Source organism: Boleophthalmus pectinirostris, unplaced genomic scaffold, assembly GCF_026225935.1.
Source record: "Boleophthalmus pectinirostris isolate CB_2022bp ecotype Guang Dong unplaced genomic scaffold, ASM2622593v1 HiC_scaffold_7, whole genome shotgun sequence".
Classification (NCBI taxonomy): domain Eukaryota; kingdom Metazoa; phylum Chordata; class Actinopteri; order Gobiiformes; family Gobiidae; genus Boleophthalmus; species Boleophthalmus pectinirostris.
This window is the reverse complement of record NW_026571473.1, coordinates 33,420,183-33,438,446: the sequence shown is the minus strand read 5'-3', so window position 1 is coordinate 33,438,446 and position 18,264 is coordinate 33,420,183. Positions and strand designations below refer to the sequence as shown.

General features: G+C 38.8%; 1 protein-coding gene across 1 annotated transcript in view; it reads left to right on the top strand.

Annotated features, from left to right (window-relative positions):
• The window catches only part of brinp3a.1 (bone morphogenetic protein/retinoic acid inducible neural-specific 3a, tandem duplicate 1), a 318,764-nt gene that overhangs the window by 134,092 nt on the left and 166,408 nt on the right, over positions 1 to 18,264 (top strand). The window contains exon 3 of the mRNA XM_055164889.1: positions 6,477 to 6,667. Coding sequence (XP_055020864.1) covers positions 6,477 to 6,667 — 191 coding nt within the window. The remainder of the gene's footprint in view (positions 1 to 6,476; positions 6,668 to 18,264) is intronic.

The following is an 18,264-nucleotide window of genomic DNA, read 5'->3' as shown; positions in this document are numbered from 1 at the left end:
AAAGAGAAAAGTATTTTCTAAAAACATATACATTTTTAGCAAAGGCATCAAGTCATCTCAAGTCACAGGCCTAAAGTCTGAGCCCAAGTCCCAAGTCATTGACTTTCAAGTCCAAGTCGAGTCCCTAGTCTTGGTCTATTTTATCAAGTCAAGTCTCAAAGTTCTAAAAAGTGTGACTCAAGTCTGACTAGAGTCGAAGTCGCGAATTGCAAGTCCCCACCTCTGTATACTAGTACGTGTAACTGTCACCGGCTCATAAAAATAGATACACTTATAGTAGTGGTGTAACGATATCCAAGTCTCACGATACGATATCATCACGGTATGAACCTCACGGTACAATATTTATTGGAATATCATGGGAAAGCTTACGATACGGTGGGGAGGCTCACGATTAGGGATGTAACAATATTCAAATTTACATACACATCTCACTGTACGATATTTATTGCAATATTTTGTGGAGGGTAAACATCTAAAACTGTTAATATGCTACTTTGTCCTCTTAAAACGCCTTGACAAGGTTTAATCCAAAGAACTAAGACTTAAAAGCGCTTAGAACTGTTATTTCTTCATGTAGTCTACACTGAAATGGAGCAAAGGATCATGGTCTATGTAGTTCAATCTGTCTTTTTTGCTGCACCATCATTCTTAATTTAAGCAAAGAGACTTGTAATTCGATATATTGTGATGTCAACGATATTATTGTGAGAACTCTGACGATACGATATCACGATATTTTGGTTATTGTTACATCCCTATTGTAAAGACAAAAGTATTTTCTAAAAACTTTGTATATTTTTAGCAGAGGCATCAAGTCATCTAAAGTCACAGGCTTAAAAGTCTTAGTCAAATCCCAAGTCAATGACCTTCAAGTTCAAGTCAAGTACCAATTCTTAGTCTGTTTTATCAAGTCAAGTCTCAAGTCTTAAAAATTGTCGCTCACTGTCACCGGCTCATAAAAATAGACGCGTTTATAGCCGTGCTGTGGAAGAAGAACAGACAAGTGGCAGAAAAGTTACCTTTAATAATTTCCATATCTGTCTTTCCTTTTGGTTTTGATCTTGTGGCTTTAATTTTACTAGTTCTGTGTTTCATATAGTACATCTGTTTACATCCCCTCCCTCCTTTCATAAAAGTCATAGTAATAATAAACATGTTGCAGCATGTAGCCTGCTCCCTGGGCTCTGTGTGCTCATATGTTTACACTTTTATCTCATTTCCTCGTGTGTGTGTGTGTGTGTGTGTGTGAAATCCAGGCTCTTATTCCCTGGTGATGGGAGCCGCCTGCTCTTAGTCTCATCATTATTCCAGGGATGAGCCAAACAAACCCGCTGTTGTTTCATACGAGCAGGAGCCATGTGGCAACCGCTTCAACCGTAATAATGGTTAATACCGCAGTCGATCACGTTCGCTTTGTGACAGTACGAAGTATTTTCCGCAACTAAGTGGAAAAAGAAAGACACGTTGCTGTTTTTCAATTTGATGAATACAAAACTGAAGTGCGTATGACAGGTTTTGATGATTTTCCAATTTTGACTTCATTTGGTGGGAAAATACCAGTTATAAATATAAAGTATAATAATTAATACACCAGTCAAGAAGCTAAAAGTTGAAAAATATGTAGAACAGAGTAGCCACCGGGTCTTAAAAGTCTTAAAAAGTCTTAAATTATGTTATCCAAGTCTTATTTTTTTCACAAAGGTGTTAAATTTCATTCGCCTATTTTTTTGTTTACTCAACCGGGCTGCAGTGCAATGGAAAAAAGACACCAACAAGAAATCACGTAACGGGAATGAACGTCTAATTTGGAGTATGTGCCAATAATGCTTTGTTTACTCATTGCCGCTGGTGTCAGAAACCAATCAGTAGAGTGGAGGAAGACGTTGGATGGATCATGGGGAAGTGTAGGTTTAATCCAAAGTGGCTCTTAGGCTACGTTCAGACTGCAGGGCTTAATGCTCAATTCTGATTTTTTTGTGAAATCCGATGTTTTTGCGAGGTTATTCACATTTCCAATTAAATGTGACTTGAATGTGATCTCCAGTGTGAATAGTAAACGGCCCAAAAGTGTCTCGCATGCGCACTGGAAGACACGATGATGTCAACCGCAGCGAGCGTGCTCTGTGTTTACAGAAGTTATCCAAACATGGACGCAAGCATTGAGCACCTGGAGATTTAAAAGTTCCTCTCGTACCGGAGCCAGAACATGAACAATTTACTTGTTGGAGATTGAGAAGGAGAAGGACGAGGTTTTTGGCCGTGACGTTTTGTGGGACAGCGGCAGTAATGTCCTTTGAAAGGAACATGTGGATGTGGAGATGTAGCCAAGAGTGGTGAGTGGTGATGTGCTTCACTTCAGTGACACGGAGTTCATTAACAATTTTCGCCTACTTCAGCGCAGAATAGTGACGTTTGTGGCTTGTTGATAACGTGTCGGATGAATGCGCTTTGACCGTTCAGAAATCACATGTCAAAAGATCGGATATGTATCGGTTTTAGTACCACATATCCAACTGGCCTGGGTCGCATTTGAAAAAATCGGATCTGTGTGGTTCAGACTGTCATTAAAAGATCAGATACAGGTCACATTGGGGCCAAAAAATCGGATTGGGTCACTTCAGGTTGCAGTCTGAACGTAGCCTTAGATTGTAGATATAGTACCATAGTTGGTTGGTCATTATTAGAATTGGACCTGGTGTTTTGGCCTGCATAATGGGTGCAATGTTGGTCTTAATTTTCATTTGTGATGGTCTCAAAAAGGTCTTTAAAAAGTCTTAAATTTGGGGTAATCAAACCTGGGGATAGCCTGTAGAAAATTACAGGAAGTGGAGATTTGTTAACACACTACGGAGAATTCTTTTCAAAAGTTCAATTTCTCAACATTTCTTTCCCCAATATGTGAAGGTGTTTTGTCTATCAATCAATCAATCAACAACTTTATTTATTCCAAAGGGTACTTCAGTTTGCACATCTCTGGTCATGGACAATCCATAAATAAATTAATAAAATAAAAAATCAAATACATTCAAACGTCAGAGCATCAGGGACACAAAAGCAAATTTACTTTCCATTTAAAAGCTTTACGGCAGAAGGAATAAAAGATTTAGCGTAGTGGTTGGTCTTTTATTGTGGGGTGACATATCGTCTCCCAGAAGGCGTTTGCACAAACTGAGAGCGCAGTACGCGGTTACGCTGGCTCAGTATGGCCGTAGTTTTTTGGAGCACCCTTTGTCTCCACACAGACGCCAAATCCTCCGTCTGAACACCACAGACTTTTACTATCTGGTTCAGACTGTTCTTATCTTTCACAGATAAGCCATAAAACCAACAAATAAAAGAAAAAAGTCAGCAAACTTTCGATAGAGCTGAGCTTCCGCGTCAAGTGGACCCGCTGCTGTCCTCGTTTGATCATTTGCTCAGTGTTCTTATCAAACCTTATGGAGGAATCAAACACAGTCCCCAAGTACTTGTAAGAGTTCATCATTTCTACTGCTTCCTCATGGATAAAGCTGGATATTGGACTGTGAACATGTTATATTTGTATTAGTCTAATAATAATTTATGTGCACATTAGAGGACTCTTGGCCCAGTGTACTACATGGTTGCCAGATAACAGTTATGAAATTCCCTTGCGTGATCTGATGATTTCTGACCAAGAAGTTAAATCTGAAACCTAAAAACTTGCCAAAATGGGAAAAAAAAAATGTTTAAAATCTTTAATAAAGTCATTTCTGTGTTTTAGACACGAGTAGTCTAACCTAGTCTGATTCATCCGACGGTTTCACTTCGTGGAAACCGTCTGACGTCGCAGCATTAGGATTCGTTCGCTCAGTGGTAGACGGGTACATTCTCTTTGTTCCGGCTTTAAATCCTCGATCTCGAGAATCGTTGCCAACACAGAATTTATTCATCGTCTACATCCATCTCAGCTGCTTTGTTTATTGTTATTAGGTTCTTTTTACAGAGCAAGAGTTTGTTTTCATACCTGACAGTTTCGACTGCTCACCAGCGGTCTTCTTCAGAGTGTAATAACATAAAATATCAGAAGAATGAATCTCATTGGACTATTACACTTTGTTTACTGTTGTGTTGTATCACAAAAGGGACCCAGACAGGCGCTCGAGTTTGACGTCATGGCTTCACAGCTCTTCTCTGATTGGCCGGTGCGTGGTCTACAACTTCCGAGGTTCTTGCAAACCGTCCAGTTTATTCTGATTCCTGAGCTACTCGCTGGAGAGAAATGAAATTGAGCGGAGGCACATGGTGGCACCAGCCTGGCTAATGATTTCAAACCAAGAAGTTAAATTTGAAACCTAAAAAAATTGCCAAAATGGGGGGAAAAAAAGTTTAAAATCTTTAATAAAATCTCTTCTACGTTTTAGTCAAATGAGTTGTCTAACCTGGCATAGGCATTACACTTTTTGGCACGAGACAGTAAAAAAGTAACTCACGAGGGCTATTGTTCTTTGTCACTTTCTTCTTATTATTTTTCCTTGCAAACAATCACAATTTTGACAGCCTAAACAGAGATGAAAAGTCCCTTAACTGTGACCAGTCCGGTGAAAAATTTAATAAAACAAGCATCTCGACAATGCCCAAAGTGACTCAACAACGCTGCCGAATTCACAAACAAATTTAAAGCCCATGAGCAGCCATAAAGCATTTTTTGGCATAGGTCGACAAAATTTGGTAATTTTATGAGCGTATGAATGTAACACAACACAATTCAATCAATACAAGGTCCATGATGTTGATGATGATGGTTTAATCTTCACGTCGTCTGCAAACCCACGATCAAAACTCCATATACATCAGATATTACAAAGCTTTACACTTGTCCTGCTGGTTTCTCCACGGTTTAGCTGGAGGTAGATTTCCTCACACAGCAGGATCAGACTGTTACATCCTCACAGCCTGTGGACATAAGCCCCCTGAAGAGTCCTGCTTTATGCCTCCATGTTTTTATATTGTTTTTATACGCTCAATATGAAATGTTAAAATGTCTTGAATTCAGAATATGTCTTTTGGGTTCAGGTTTGTGCTGAGTCGTGTACTTTTGATTTATTAAACGTCCACTGTGTAACTTTTTGGTTTGGTTTGGTTGGAATAGCTTTTTCTATCTTCACGGAGACCAAACCACACCAAGGTACAGGTCAGATCTGTGGAGAGGCAAACCCGCTCACAGTCAGAATGCATGTTTTCTAAGTATTTTTGAGCTGTAAAACCACGTGTAATTGAATAAATGTAAGGTAGAGCTGTTTAATGTCACACTGTGGGCAGAGCAACGACATAGCCACAGAAACAAGCAGGTGACAGACCCCCAACTAAAAAGTGGCACAGTGCACCTTTAAGACAACATAATTCCAGTGCTGGATGAAGAAATCAATTTAGTTAATTAAGTAAAAGTACAGATACAAGTGCAAAACATCACTTAAGTAAAAGTATCACATGAAAAAGTACTTAAAGAATAAAAAGTATTTTGTACACATTTTTAGAATAATTAAAGGTTGAAATGTAGTGATTTTGAAAAAGAATTGAGCTGATTTTAAGTGATTCAATTCATTTCTTATATTTTCCATCTGTTTTTGTGTTTTTGTGTATTTGGTTTGCTCAAAGTTGGGACAGAAACTTAAATTAAACGTGCTAAAAAAATTAAGTTTCACCCATTTCAGCAGGTCTCACACTATAAAGAAAAGTACTTTTTACTTTTCAGTCCAGATCTAAAATGTAGTGGAGTATGTAATGCAGTATTCACTGTGAAATAAACTTAAGTAAAGCACAGACAGCTGAAATCTGTAATTAAATATTGTGCTTTTACGTTTGTTCTTTGTTACCTTCCATCCCTGTTATAGGAAATTTTACAGGCATGTAGTGATTACACAAGGGCAGGTCAGGACTAAACCGAGTCTAAACCAGGACTAAACCAGGTCTAAATCAGGACTAAACCAGGTCTAAACCAGGACTAATCTTGGACTTGAGAGAGAGAACCGCATGCAGTGCAGGGTGTCTGCAAAGCGCTATCAGGCGATGGCTGCGCTTACCTGGAATCTGTCCTTGGTTAGTCCTGGGTTAGTCCTGGATCAGTCCTGGTTCAGTCTGTGGCATGTGCGGTGCAAAAGTCCGGCATTTCGATCAGTGTTTCTTCTGCTCAGTAAATAAGTGTGAAGTGATGACAGATTTTTAACAGCAGAGTCGCATCTGAATTCGTATAGAGGGAGCGTAACCGTTTCATTTAATTTCATAATTGTAATTCTTGAAGTCGTAACTTTACAATCCATATTCTGATGGATGCTTCAGTTAGAATGTGTTTAATATGTGTCTGACTTATTACGGGTTAACGGGCGGATGTGGTGCTGTACTGGACGGGTGGGGCGGGTGCAGGTCTCCAAAAATGGACAAAAATTTCAAATCCTTTTCTTACGTTTTCCTCCATCCCTCTCTCCCTCCTCTAAACTCACCTGTTTGTGTTACAGGGAGTTTGGTCGCTGGAAGGTGAACAGCCTGGCCCTGGAGAGGCAGGAGAACAGCGGCTACTCTTTCCCTCTGGACCCAGACTTCGTGCAGACCATCAGGCAGCTGGGCAGGAGACCCAGCACCACCGCCATCACCGACAGCATCATCCGGAAGTACGGCACACACTTCCTCCTCTCCGCCACGCTCGGAGGTAAGACGGAAAAAGAACAAATTGTATATTTAATTACGTTGGTTTTCTGGTTGGTGACATTTTCTGTGAGTGAAGTAGAACGGTTTGCAAATTATGTGGTGAGTTCACGTTCTAGATGTTCAGCGTTGAAAATTGATTTAATGGAACTCAGCAGTGTCCCCTTGCTCGGATTCAACAAGTACATTTTGCATGAATTTTTCCCACAAACTTTTCGACAAAATAGACAAAAATAAAGCTGCGTCTTTAGCGGGATCGCATCTCCACAAACCTGACTCTTATTTGGCCTGCAGTAGTGCCTCCTCCTGTTTTTTTCCATGTAAATGTCGCTCCTTTGCCGATAATCTTCCTCAGTATGGTGCAAGCGAATCTGTTTTCATGGAGAGTTTTTAAGAAGTTTGGTTTTAAATTTCTATTTTCATGGAATCAAAGAAGTAATCAGAGTGAGATACACAAAATTGTTATTATTATTATTATTTTATTTATTTATTTATTTATTATTATTTTATTTTTTATTTTGTATTATTATTATTATTATTATTATTATTATTATTATTATTTATTATTATTATTATTATTTATATTTTATATATTTTATATATATTTTTATTTTTTTTTATTTTATTTATTTATTTATTTTTTTTAATTTTATTTTATTGTGGACTTATGGTCTCATGAAACTCTGGAGTTCAACCAACATCACAGAGGCTAAGCAGCTACGGACTAACTAATATTCATAATGCAGATGTTTTAAAGTGCCCTTGACAGACTAGACTGCTCATTTGCCTAAAACACAGTTAAGGTCATTGTATTTATGATTTCTGCAATAACATTTACATTTACTTTGGCCATTTTTTAGATTTAAAATTGTGCTTCCTGGTTGGAAATTATGACATTACGCGAGGGGATTCTATAACGTTACCTCGCAACGCTCCTCTAACGTACACAGAAGTTATTATCTCACAAATACAAATATAACACCGTGATTTTGTTGAATTTATAATTAAAGTTTGATGTCAGTTTGATGTCACCAGTGTGTTCATTTCTCTAATCGGGTAAGTGTCCATTGATACGAAGGTTGGCGGTTAGAATCCCGCTCTCGACATAAACGTCATTGGTTGAGCGGTTAGAAACACTGACCCACAAATTGGCTGGTGTGATTCCAGCGCCCAGAGATGAATGCTGTTGTTGTGTCAATTAAGTGTCTTGCCCAAGGACTAGGTTAAGTGTCTGAGTACACTGGTGTGTGAGCGGGTGAGTGGTTCCTTGTTGTAATGTGCTTTGAGTGCCTTGAATATGGAAAAGTGCTATATAAAAATGTGACCTTTACCATTAAATTTCAACACAGTTTTCAGCTTTTCTTCACAAATTGCTTCTTGATTTATGTAAAACTATAATTTGTATTTAAAGTACTTATAATCTCACCAGATTTAAAATGCAGAATTCTGTGAAATGTTTTAATAACTTCATGGTTTATAAAGATTTAGAAACTGATTTTTATGAAATTATAGATCTTGTGGTCATTAGTTACCACTAATTTTCAAATCTTAGCACATCAGCATCTCCAATATGTGCTGACTTTATGTGTTTAGTGACACATACAGCCCAAATAAGACCTAAAATAAATAACACAGAGACAAGTGGCACATCAGCACCATCATGAGGGAGTACTGGTGCACCTGTCGCAGTAGATATTATTGTTATTACCATTTTGTGAATGTTTTATTTTGATCCTCACCTCTGACCTCCAGTGGTGGAGTTGGACATTACATGTATACGCGCTCTGTGCATGTGGTACAGGAAAATAAGAGAGAAAAAGCATGGACAACATGGACAGGACAGAGAATATCGGTGAAATGCCCAGGAAATGTAATAACTCTCAACTTTGTTCAGTTCTAACGTGTAAAAAGATACTGTCCGTGACCAATAAATTGTTAGCGTATTCACAATAACTCATAATTGTTCAAACAGTTGGACTATTACAGTGTCCAGCACGCCCACATCCCTCTCATCATTATCCGAGTCAGTGTCGTTACTGTTCCCTGGCAGTTCAGTGATGATTTCGGTCTTAGTGAAAGCTCGGACACAGTTGATACTGATCCCTTAGCCCAGGCATTTAAATTCTCGATCTTGGGAATCATTGCCAACACAGAATGTACGGATCTTCACTGATTGGCTGGTGCCCGAACTCGCACTTCCAGGGTTTCTGCGAGCCATCTAGTGTATTCCGATTCCTGACCTGGTCGCTGGAGAGAAATTAAATTGAACGGAGGCATTAGGTGGCGCCAGCCTGGCTAGATTTCTTGTATAAAACTGGGACAAATCACTGGTTTTGGATACATCTACTGGGACAGGGGACACAGAGCTCAAAACTAGGACTGTCTCAGGTAAATAGGGACATCTGGACACTTTAAAGGGTTACTCAAACATATGTCAATGTGTTTTAATATTAATATTCAAATTTTTTCTATAGAATTCAAGTTCTTTATTAATAAAATATAGATTTTCATGGGGGGGGGTCAACATACAATAATAGGATTCTGACCCCGGGGTCGAAATACTATATGGTATGTTGAAAATCTTAAACCACACCAGGTCGGCAGAGTGTGAATCCTGGCCCGCGGAGGTTGTTCAATGCCGCTTGCAGCTTTAACTATATTTTCGCATCTTAATATAACACTTTTTTTTTTGTTTTTTTAGCTCTAGGAAGCTCATCTCAAACATATGTCAGTGTGTTTTAATTTGCAGATATAGTATTAATATTCAAAGTTTTTTCTGTAGCAGAGTTGGGCAAACTACGGCCCGGGGGCCAAAATGCGGCCCTTTAATCTTTTTAATCCGGCCCGCTGAACTTGAATAAATTATAATAGTAAAAGTTGTAATGCCTTGTAATGATTTTCAATTGAAATTCAAGCACATGTTTTCTACATATCCCATTTTTTTTTTTTTCTCTTATAAGGTGGACAACCAAAACACTCCACCCATCTGCTCCTGGTCCGGCCCTTCCATCAAATTTTAGAACCTTTTGTGGCACACGAGTCAAAAAGTTTGCCCACCCCTTTTCTATAGAAGTCAAGTTCTTTATTAATAAAATATAGATTTTCATGGGGGTCAATATTCTATAGGGGGGGTCAACATATCATAATAGGATTCTGACCCCGGGGTCACCTCATCGCGGGGTCAAAATCCTGTACCACACCGGGTTGGCAGAGTGCGAATCCTGGCCCGCGGAGGCCGTTCAATGCCGCTTGCAGCTTTATTTATATTTTCCCGTCTTAATATAACACTTTTTTTTTTAGCTCAGAAAAAAAACAAAAATCGCTCTCAGCATTCTTCTCAAAATCCGTTCCTTATCTTCTTTAAAGTCTGCGCCAATCTCCACGTCTTTATGCCCTCAGATAACTTCTATCACTCACGCAGACACCGCCGAGACTATCAGCTGCCAAAATCGAATCTTCTACATTGAATTAAAAACTATCATATTTTTGTCCCCCAATAGAGCCTCGGTCTGGGCTACACTTCCAACATATTTGTTTCGATTTTTGTACCACCAACGCGCCGAATCCAACCTCCGCTTTTGGATAATATTAGATCTGAGCTTGTTGTCTATTCCCAAGGCGTCTTCCGGCTACAACCGCCTCTTTTATCTCAGTTCCTCTTGCGAATTAACTACAAAAACATGAAAGAAAGCGCGAAAAACAAAACAATGCTACCGCCGCGCAAGGCTGGGCGCGCTATCTCCTACCACCTCTGTTAGCGGCCGGGCTAGGTTTGCGGCTATAAACAGAATCAAAGAACGGAAGCTATTTTCATAATTTGGTCATTAGTGAAGACGCAGTAACAATGATATGTGTTTTTTTTTTTTTTTTTATTCTAGTTTTGTTGGAAAACAATTGTAGCGTGCAGGATTTTTTTGTTGCACTTTTAGCAAGATGTGCAAATTCTAACTTCAAACACTGATATGAGTTTCTGGAAGCAAATTAGCGATGTTTTCGTTAACCCAATTTGTAGACGTAGATCAAAATATTAGCTGTGTGAGTTATAATGAATTTCAAAAGCCTGAATTACACTGTTTTCTGATCTTACAGTATGTTATAATGTTGTTTTCTCAGCACAAACAGACCTGGATTTGTGTTTTGTTTCATTCGTACATGTTTATCGCACAACCCCGGCATATTTAGGCTGAGTTTGTCTTGCCTTAAACAGATAACACTGCCTTCCACCTTGTGATGTCATGTTGTAATACAGGATGTGCTCCAATATGTGTTAAAATGTTAGTTTTTATTTATTTATTTTTAATGTAGCGCTTTTCTACCTTACATGAAGGAACTTTAAACTTAATTCCAAAGTAAATGGGTGGTTTATTCAGATTTTAAAGCCAAATTAATTTATTCTTCGATCATGTAAATGTTTATTATTATTACAAATGATTCTCGTCGTTCAGTGCATGTCTGTTGGGTCGTCCTTCTGCTGCGATCCGGCTCCACCAGTCCTGGCTTCGGACTTTCATTTACATCTCTTTGGATTTGCGAGCGGGATGCGGGAATGGGCTGAGGTAGAGCAGCCGTTGACTCAGTTTGTCTTCTTCCCTTCTCCACCTCAGCTCACAGACGTAAAGCGTGATGAGAGAAAATCCGTGTATCATTCGTTCATTCGTTTTTCAATATAAAACCAAAAATAAGAAAACGAAAAAACAACAGTTTTCTTCGTTATTTGTCTCCAAAACCAAAATGAAAAAACGGATAATGATTCGTTTTTTTCAGTTTTCGATTTTGTGTTTAAATGAAGAATGGAAAAAACGGATAACGGCCGTTTCCCGTTTACGTGACTTCCGTGACTGCGATGCCGGACTTTTGCACTGCGTATGGACTGAACCAGGACTGATCCAGGTCCGAGACCAGACCGAGACCAGAGCGGGACTGAGACCGGGACCACACCGGGACCAGAGAGGGATCAGAGCGGAACTGAGACTGAAACCAGTGGTAAGAGCGGTTCCGTGTCATCGTCTCCGCGCTGGTTCCGTGTGGGGAAAGTGAGAATGTTCTGTGGACTACAGGTCCGGACGGGCTGCTCCGGTGGTGCAAAGCATCCAACTGACGCTTTCACACCAATGAAAACGAACCGAACTAAGAGCTTTTGGTTCAAAAGGACCAGGTCCGGGACCAGACCGGGACCAGAGCGCTACTGAGACTGGGACCAGACCGGGACCAGAGCGCACCTGAGACTGAGACAAGACCGAGACAAGACCGAGACCAGATCGGAGGCTCAGAGCCCACGGCAGGGCCGGAGCTCGAAGCTGAGGCTTGGACCCCGCGGAGGCTCAGAGTCAAAGCTTGGAGTCCGCCCCAGTCCCGCTCTGGTCCCGCTCTGGTCCCGCTCTGGTCCCGCTCTGGTCCCGGTCTGGTCTCGGACCTGGATCAGTCCTGGTTCAGTCCGTACGTGGTGCAAAAGTCTGGCATCGCAGTCACGGAAGTCACGTAAACGGGAAACGGCCGTTATCTGTTTTTTCCATTCTTCATTTAAACACAAAATCGAAAACTGAAAAAACTAATCGTTATCCGTTTTTTCATTTTGGTTTTGGAGACAAATAACGAAGAAAACTGTTGTTTTTTCGTTTTCTTATTTTTGGTTTTATATTGAAAAACTAATGAACGAATGATACACGGATTAGAGAATTCTCCAGCTGATGCCTCATTATCATCGGAATGACTGCAGAAAAAGTTTGGATCATATTTGTGTTCGTGGCGTAAGCGATGACAAAAAATCAGGTAGCAGCTGAAGTGTGTGTTTTCTTCCGATCGATGTAAATACATTTGTGTCCCTGTCCAATCAGAACCCTTCCCCACCCCCAGACGTTGAGCGGAATTAAATAAAAGCAATTTAACGTGTTTTCTGTGTAAACCTCAATTCAGAACTATTATTTCCATGTAAATTCAAAGGAGAATATTTGAATTCTGTACTATTTAATTCAGAACAATTAATTTGGAATTTTTGAAAAAAACATCATGTAAAAGTGGGCAATCTCTACTAAACAAAAGATCAAAGACAGCTGTTAACGTTAAAACTGCCACTACATGACATCACAAGGTGGAACAGAGCATTTTGAGCTTTGGAGATGTTGACAGACGAATAATAAAGAGTTACTCAAGCATGTTTGAATGAAACAAAACACAACTCTAGCTACAGTGTGTTTTTGATGAGATATCATTATAACATGATTTAAAGCTCACAACAGTCAAGCTTTTTTTTTCTTCAAGTATTTTGGTAAGAAAAGAACCTTATTAGTCTACAGTTTTCAGTGCGTTTCTCGTATTTTCCTGCAAATTAAGGCACAACTCGATAAAAAGTAATGTAGCTGTTGCGGATTCGGTATGGATTTTTCACTCTTTCAATTTGTCAATATTGCGTTCTCTAAAAGGGCCGTCTCCACTCTTCATAATCAAAGACTTGCTTGTTTAAGTGTCTCATATTGGCTGGTACAAGCATAATTTCTTGTGTATATAAAATTACTGGGAATCTGTTTAAAGTAATTACATCTGCCGCGGTAAGAGGTCGTATTAATTTATATGGGAGAGCAGCTAGTGTTGTCAAATATAAAGATTTAAATAGCTGCGATACATAACCTGTTGTATAAAGTTTATTTTATGCATTTTCACTTATTGAAATGAACTGAATTTTGTCCGTGTTTTCACTGTTTTAAAAAGAGTGTACTAGACATACTGTGCCAATATTTGGACTTTTTAAGGTATCGGCTATCTGCTTTAAAGGTGCACTGTGTAACTTTTTGATTCGGGGTCCGTCACTTGCTTGTTTCCATGGCTACAGAATGACATTAAACAGCTCTACCATACAATAAATCAGTTACAGATGGTTTTAAAGCTCAAAAATACTTACAAAAACAGGCATTCTGACTGTGAGCGGGGTCGCCTCTCCGCAGATCTGACCTGTAACTTGGTCGGGTTTGGTCTCCGTGAAGATAGAAAGGTTTAATGCCATACCGTGAAACAATCAAGACAAAGCGATGACATATTCATGGAGAAACGTTACACAATGCACCTTTAAATTGCCAATATTTCGTTTTGGTCGACCTGAAAAATACACAAAAAGCTTCCTATTAATACTGTAATATGTAGATAAAATGTGCACTGCAATTTTCTCTGATCTGGCCAAGATTTTCAAACTTAGATCAGGTTATTCATCTTGTTTTCAGATTTATTATTTACTCACTAGACCAGAGACGGTTTATTTTTACTGTAGTTTAGAGGTAGTTTATTTTCAGATAACTTGTCAAGTAAAATTATCTTGCTGCATGGATAATTTTACTACTTTTAAGTCATTTTCTGCTCAATTTAAGTGTTTGTATCTCAAATGTTGGACAAGCTTTTTTGCAGTGTGACTACGCAGCTCTCCCAAATGTTTAGGGTAAAAAAAAGGGCGAGATTGTAGTGAGTCTGTAGTGCATTTCAATGATATGATTTTGGGAAAATAATAAAAAATTGGCCCAACATATCATCCTAAAAACATTAGCCATCATTTGCTCTGGAAACAATCGTATCAGCCATGGAAAAAAAACAAAACAAAACATGTCGGTCTCTATAGTGTTTTATAATTACAGCTGAACTTGTGTCGCCAGAACCTTAACCTGCAGATAGAGGACACATACAAGTTTTCTCATTCTCAGTATAAGGTACTGTTGAAGTCAAGACCACAATAAACCAACTAGACCAAAACCAGTCCGAGACCACAGGGCCCCGAGATCAGGACAAGACCAAGACCTCTGAGGGTCGAGACTGAGACAAGACCAAGACTTTTAAACGTCAAGACCTCGGCCCATTGAGACCAAATCAAGACCATCTTTGTCATTTCCTATATTTTGGCACATTTGTTTTTATAAATCTATCTCCATTCTATCTGATTAATGTTAATTTAAGCTTAAAATAGCCCAAGCAAACTGTACTGCACTGAAACACTCAACGCCCCCTTTTTGGACACACACCCACAGTTTGAGAACCTCTTCTTTAATCCCACTTCCACCGGCACTTTACAGAAAACTACTTCAAAGTGAATCAAGTAGATTTTTTCAAGTTCCTAGCATTTATATTTACATTATCTCACTAGTTTTGCAGTGATATTGAGCAGCCTCTGCACATTTACTGGCTGTAATGAAATATGATCGCACTCGTTGAGAGTTCGACCTCGAGTCCAAGACTGAGACCGAGTGCCATCAAGACCGAGACAAGAGTCCAAATGTACTCAAATCTGAGACGAGACCAAGACCATAAGGAAGCGGCCTCGAGACCAAGACCGGTCTCAAGTACAGTGGTCCCTCGTTTATCGCGGGGGTTACATTCTAAAAATAACCCGCGATAGATGAAATCCGTGAAGTAGTCAACTTTATATTTTACAATTATTATATCTGTTTTAAGTCTGTAAAACCTCTAAACACACACTTTATACACTTTTCTCAGACAGGACAATTACAACCCTTTTTTTGCATCCTTCTTAAAACTTATTGCTGGACTGAAGCAAGACTAAACCAGGACTAACCCAGGACTAACCTAGGACAGATTCCAGGACTGAAGAGGAGGACTAAAACAGGACTGAACTAGGACTAAAACAGGACTAAAACAGGACTAAAACTGGAGTAAAACAGGAGTAAAACAGGAGTAAAACAGGAGTAAAACAGGACTAAAACAGGACTAAAAGGACTAAACTGAACTAGGACTAAAACTAAAACAGGACTAAAACTGAAACAGGAGGACTAAAAGGACAGGACTAAAACAGGACTAAAACAGGACTATAAACAGGACTGAAAAGGACAGGACTAAAACAGGACTAAACTGAGGACTGTAAAACAGGACTAAAACAGGACTAAAACAGGACTAAACGAGGACTAACCTAGGACTGATTCCAGGACTGAAGAGGAGGACTAAACCAGGACTGAACTAGGACTAAAACAGGACTAAAACAGGACGGACTGAAACAGGATTGAAACAGGACTGAAACAGGACTAAAATGGGACTAAACCAGGACTAACCTAGGACTGATTCCAGGACTGAAGAGGAGGACTAAACCAGGACTGAACTAGGACTTAAACAGGACTAAAACAGGACTGAAACAGGATTGAAACAGGACTGAAACAGGACCAAATCAGGACTGAAACAGGACTGATTCCAGGACTGGAGAGGAGGACTAAACCAGGACTGAACTAGGACTAAAACAGGACTAAAATGGGACTGGACTTAACCTAGGACTGAAGGAGGACTAAACCAGGACTGAACTAGGACTTAAACAGGACTGAAACAGGACTGAACCAGAACTCACTGTCGGGACAGGCTCAGAGGTGAGCGCGGCAGTTGCCCGATCGTGCATGACTAGATGCAGGTGCTGGGGTTTAGGTAGCGACCCTTCAGATCAGCGAGAGGCATTTTAGGTTTAAACATACTGGATTTCAACAAACTGGCAACACAAATGAGACTCATGTGAGGCTCTTCTGGTTTCTGATTAGATAATTGGAATAATTCTAACAAACAACTTGTCATGTCATCGTGTTCAGTATTTTTGTAGCAGCGTCTCCATTGTTGTCAGTAATGGCCGTATTGGATTTGAACATGTCTACTTCGTATCTGGGAACAATGTCAAGTTAATGAGATTTCAAATTGATATCTTGCATACAGTTCAGTTCCTTTTATTCTTTTAGTCAGTTAAATTTGTTTTTGTATAGTCCAAAATCACAATAGCTGTCACCTCGCACGACATGATTAATGTGTCAGAAAGTTAGAAAAACAGTCAAATAGTCAAAAAAAGACAAGCAGATTAACCAACATTTGCAGGATAACTGTCCTAGAGCGTCCTTCCCAGGCCTACTGATACCTTGCAGTGACTGGGGGTGTTGTACATTTGGGTGGTCCATCAAAAGCGTGGTAAAATATAAAAATATAAAGTTTCAGATAACCTCTATTACAACCCTGCATTAGGTTTTGGCATCCAAAACACAATTTAAGAAGAAATTTGAAAGAAAAAGGAGATGTCTTAGAGGTTGCTCAAGCTGCGTGAAGTTTCCTGGAAATTGGCTCATTTTACGTTTTCAAGTAACTTTTTATGGACTTAATGGATTTCTAAGCAACTTTAATGGACTAAGTAATTTTTTTTTTGCAAGTTTTAGTTTGTGTTTGCAGAATAAAATGACAAACTATTCGAAAATGTTTGGTTTGCTTCAAGAGTCTTGAGAAACCTCTAAATGTTAATCAATTTGCATAAAATTTTTACCTAAGTATTTTGACCAGATATGGAACAAAAATGCAGGGTTCTAATTGGGAGAATTTAAAAAAAACAACAACAACCAAACAAACAAAACAAACACCTTCTTTTATTCTTTTATTCTATTCTATTCTTCTCTGATTGGCTGGTGCCTGAACTCGCATTTCCGGGGATTTTGCGAACAGTCTAGTGTATTTTGATTCCTGACCAAGTCGCTGGAGACAAATGAAATTGAGCGGAGGCACTAGGTGGCGCCAACCTGACTAATTATACTGTACATGTATCTCTATGGCGAAATGTTCAGTAGTTACTATGGTGACACAATGCACAGATTAGCAGACACTGTTAAAGAGGTTTTTAGATGGTCTGGAAACTCAAGAAAAAACACAAAATTGATATAAACGTCACATTTTCAGGAGCCTGTGATCAATACAAGAGTGAGAAACTGTCAGCTAATGCGTTGTGACTGTAATGTTATTTTAGAGAGACACAGAAGGGACCGGTCAAGTGGTAACGGAGGGAAACGGGCAGATTTTTTACATTCAAATAGCTCTTATTCAGAAACTAGAGGGACTATTGAAATAAGTAAAGCATCAGAATGTAGGAAAGAGTTACACTCCAACAGGGTAAAGTTAAACCTGTGATATTCTTTCAAGTTGTTGACAAAAAAAAAAAAAAAAAACTCATGTCAGTAACGGATGGAATGAAATATGCAGCACTTTTTGGGCAATAAATACAAACAGTGATAACTAGCGGTTCTCACTTACATATCCTTAACAAACTGGTTTGAATATTTGCTTCATATAGTTTTCTACCATATGGTACAAGATTAGGTTGAAAAACCTCTTACTTTTTGAGTAATGAGATTTTTTATTAAGAAAGGTCATGGTAACGGAGGGAAAAGTAACGGAGGGAAAATTGTACAAGCAAGTAGAAGGTGCATGATTTTGCATAATTTGTCAGCTTTTTTCTTCTGAATACTTTAATATTACTTCAAAATGAAAGGAAACCATTTCTATAAAATATGTCAGTCCTTCCAAGCAAATTTTTATCATTTTAAATACATAAAAAAAAAAAAATCATGTACCTTCATCAACAGTTCAAAGATGGAATAACACAAGATATGATGAAATACATCCATTTATTTACATGATTTGCAGGTCTTTGAAATTTGGGAAATAATTTTTGTTCCATGTTTCATACATGGTCTGTTTAAAACATATGTAACTTTAGAACCAAAAATGGTACAGAAAAAAGGTAAACAGTTTCATAAACTAGAGTACATATGTATCTGTTCAATACATTTTTATATCAGATACATTAACTTGAATTTTAGCCTT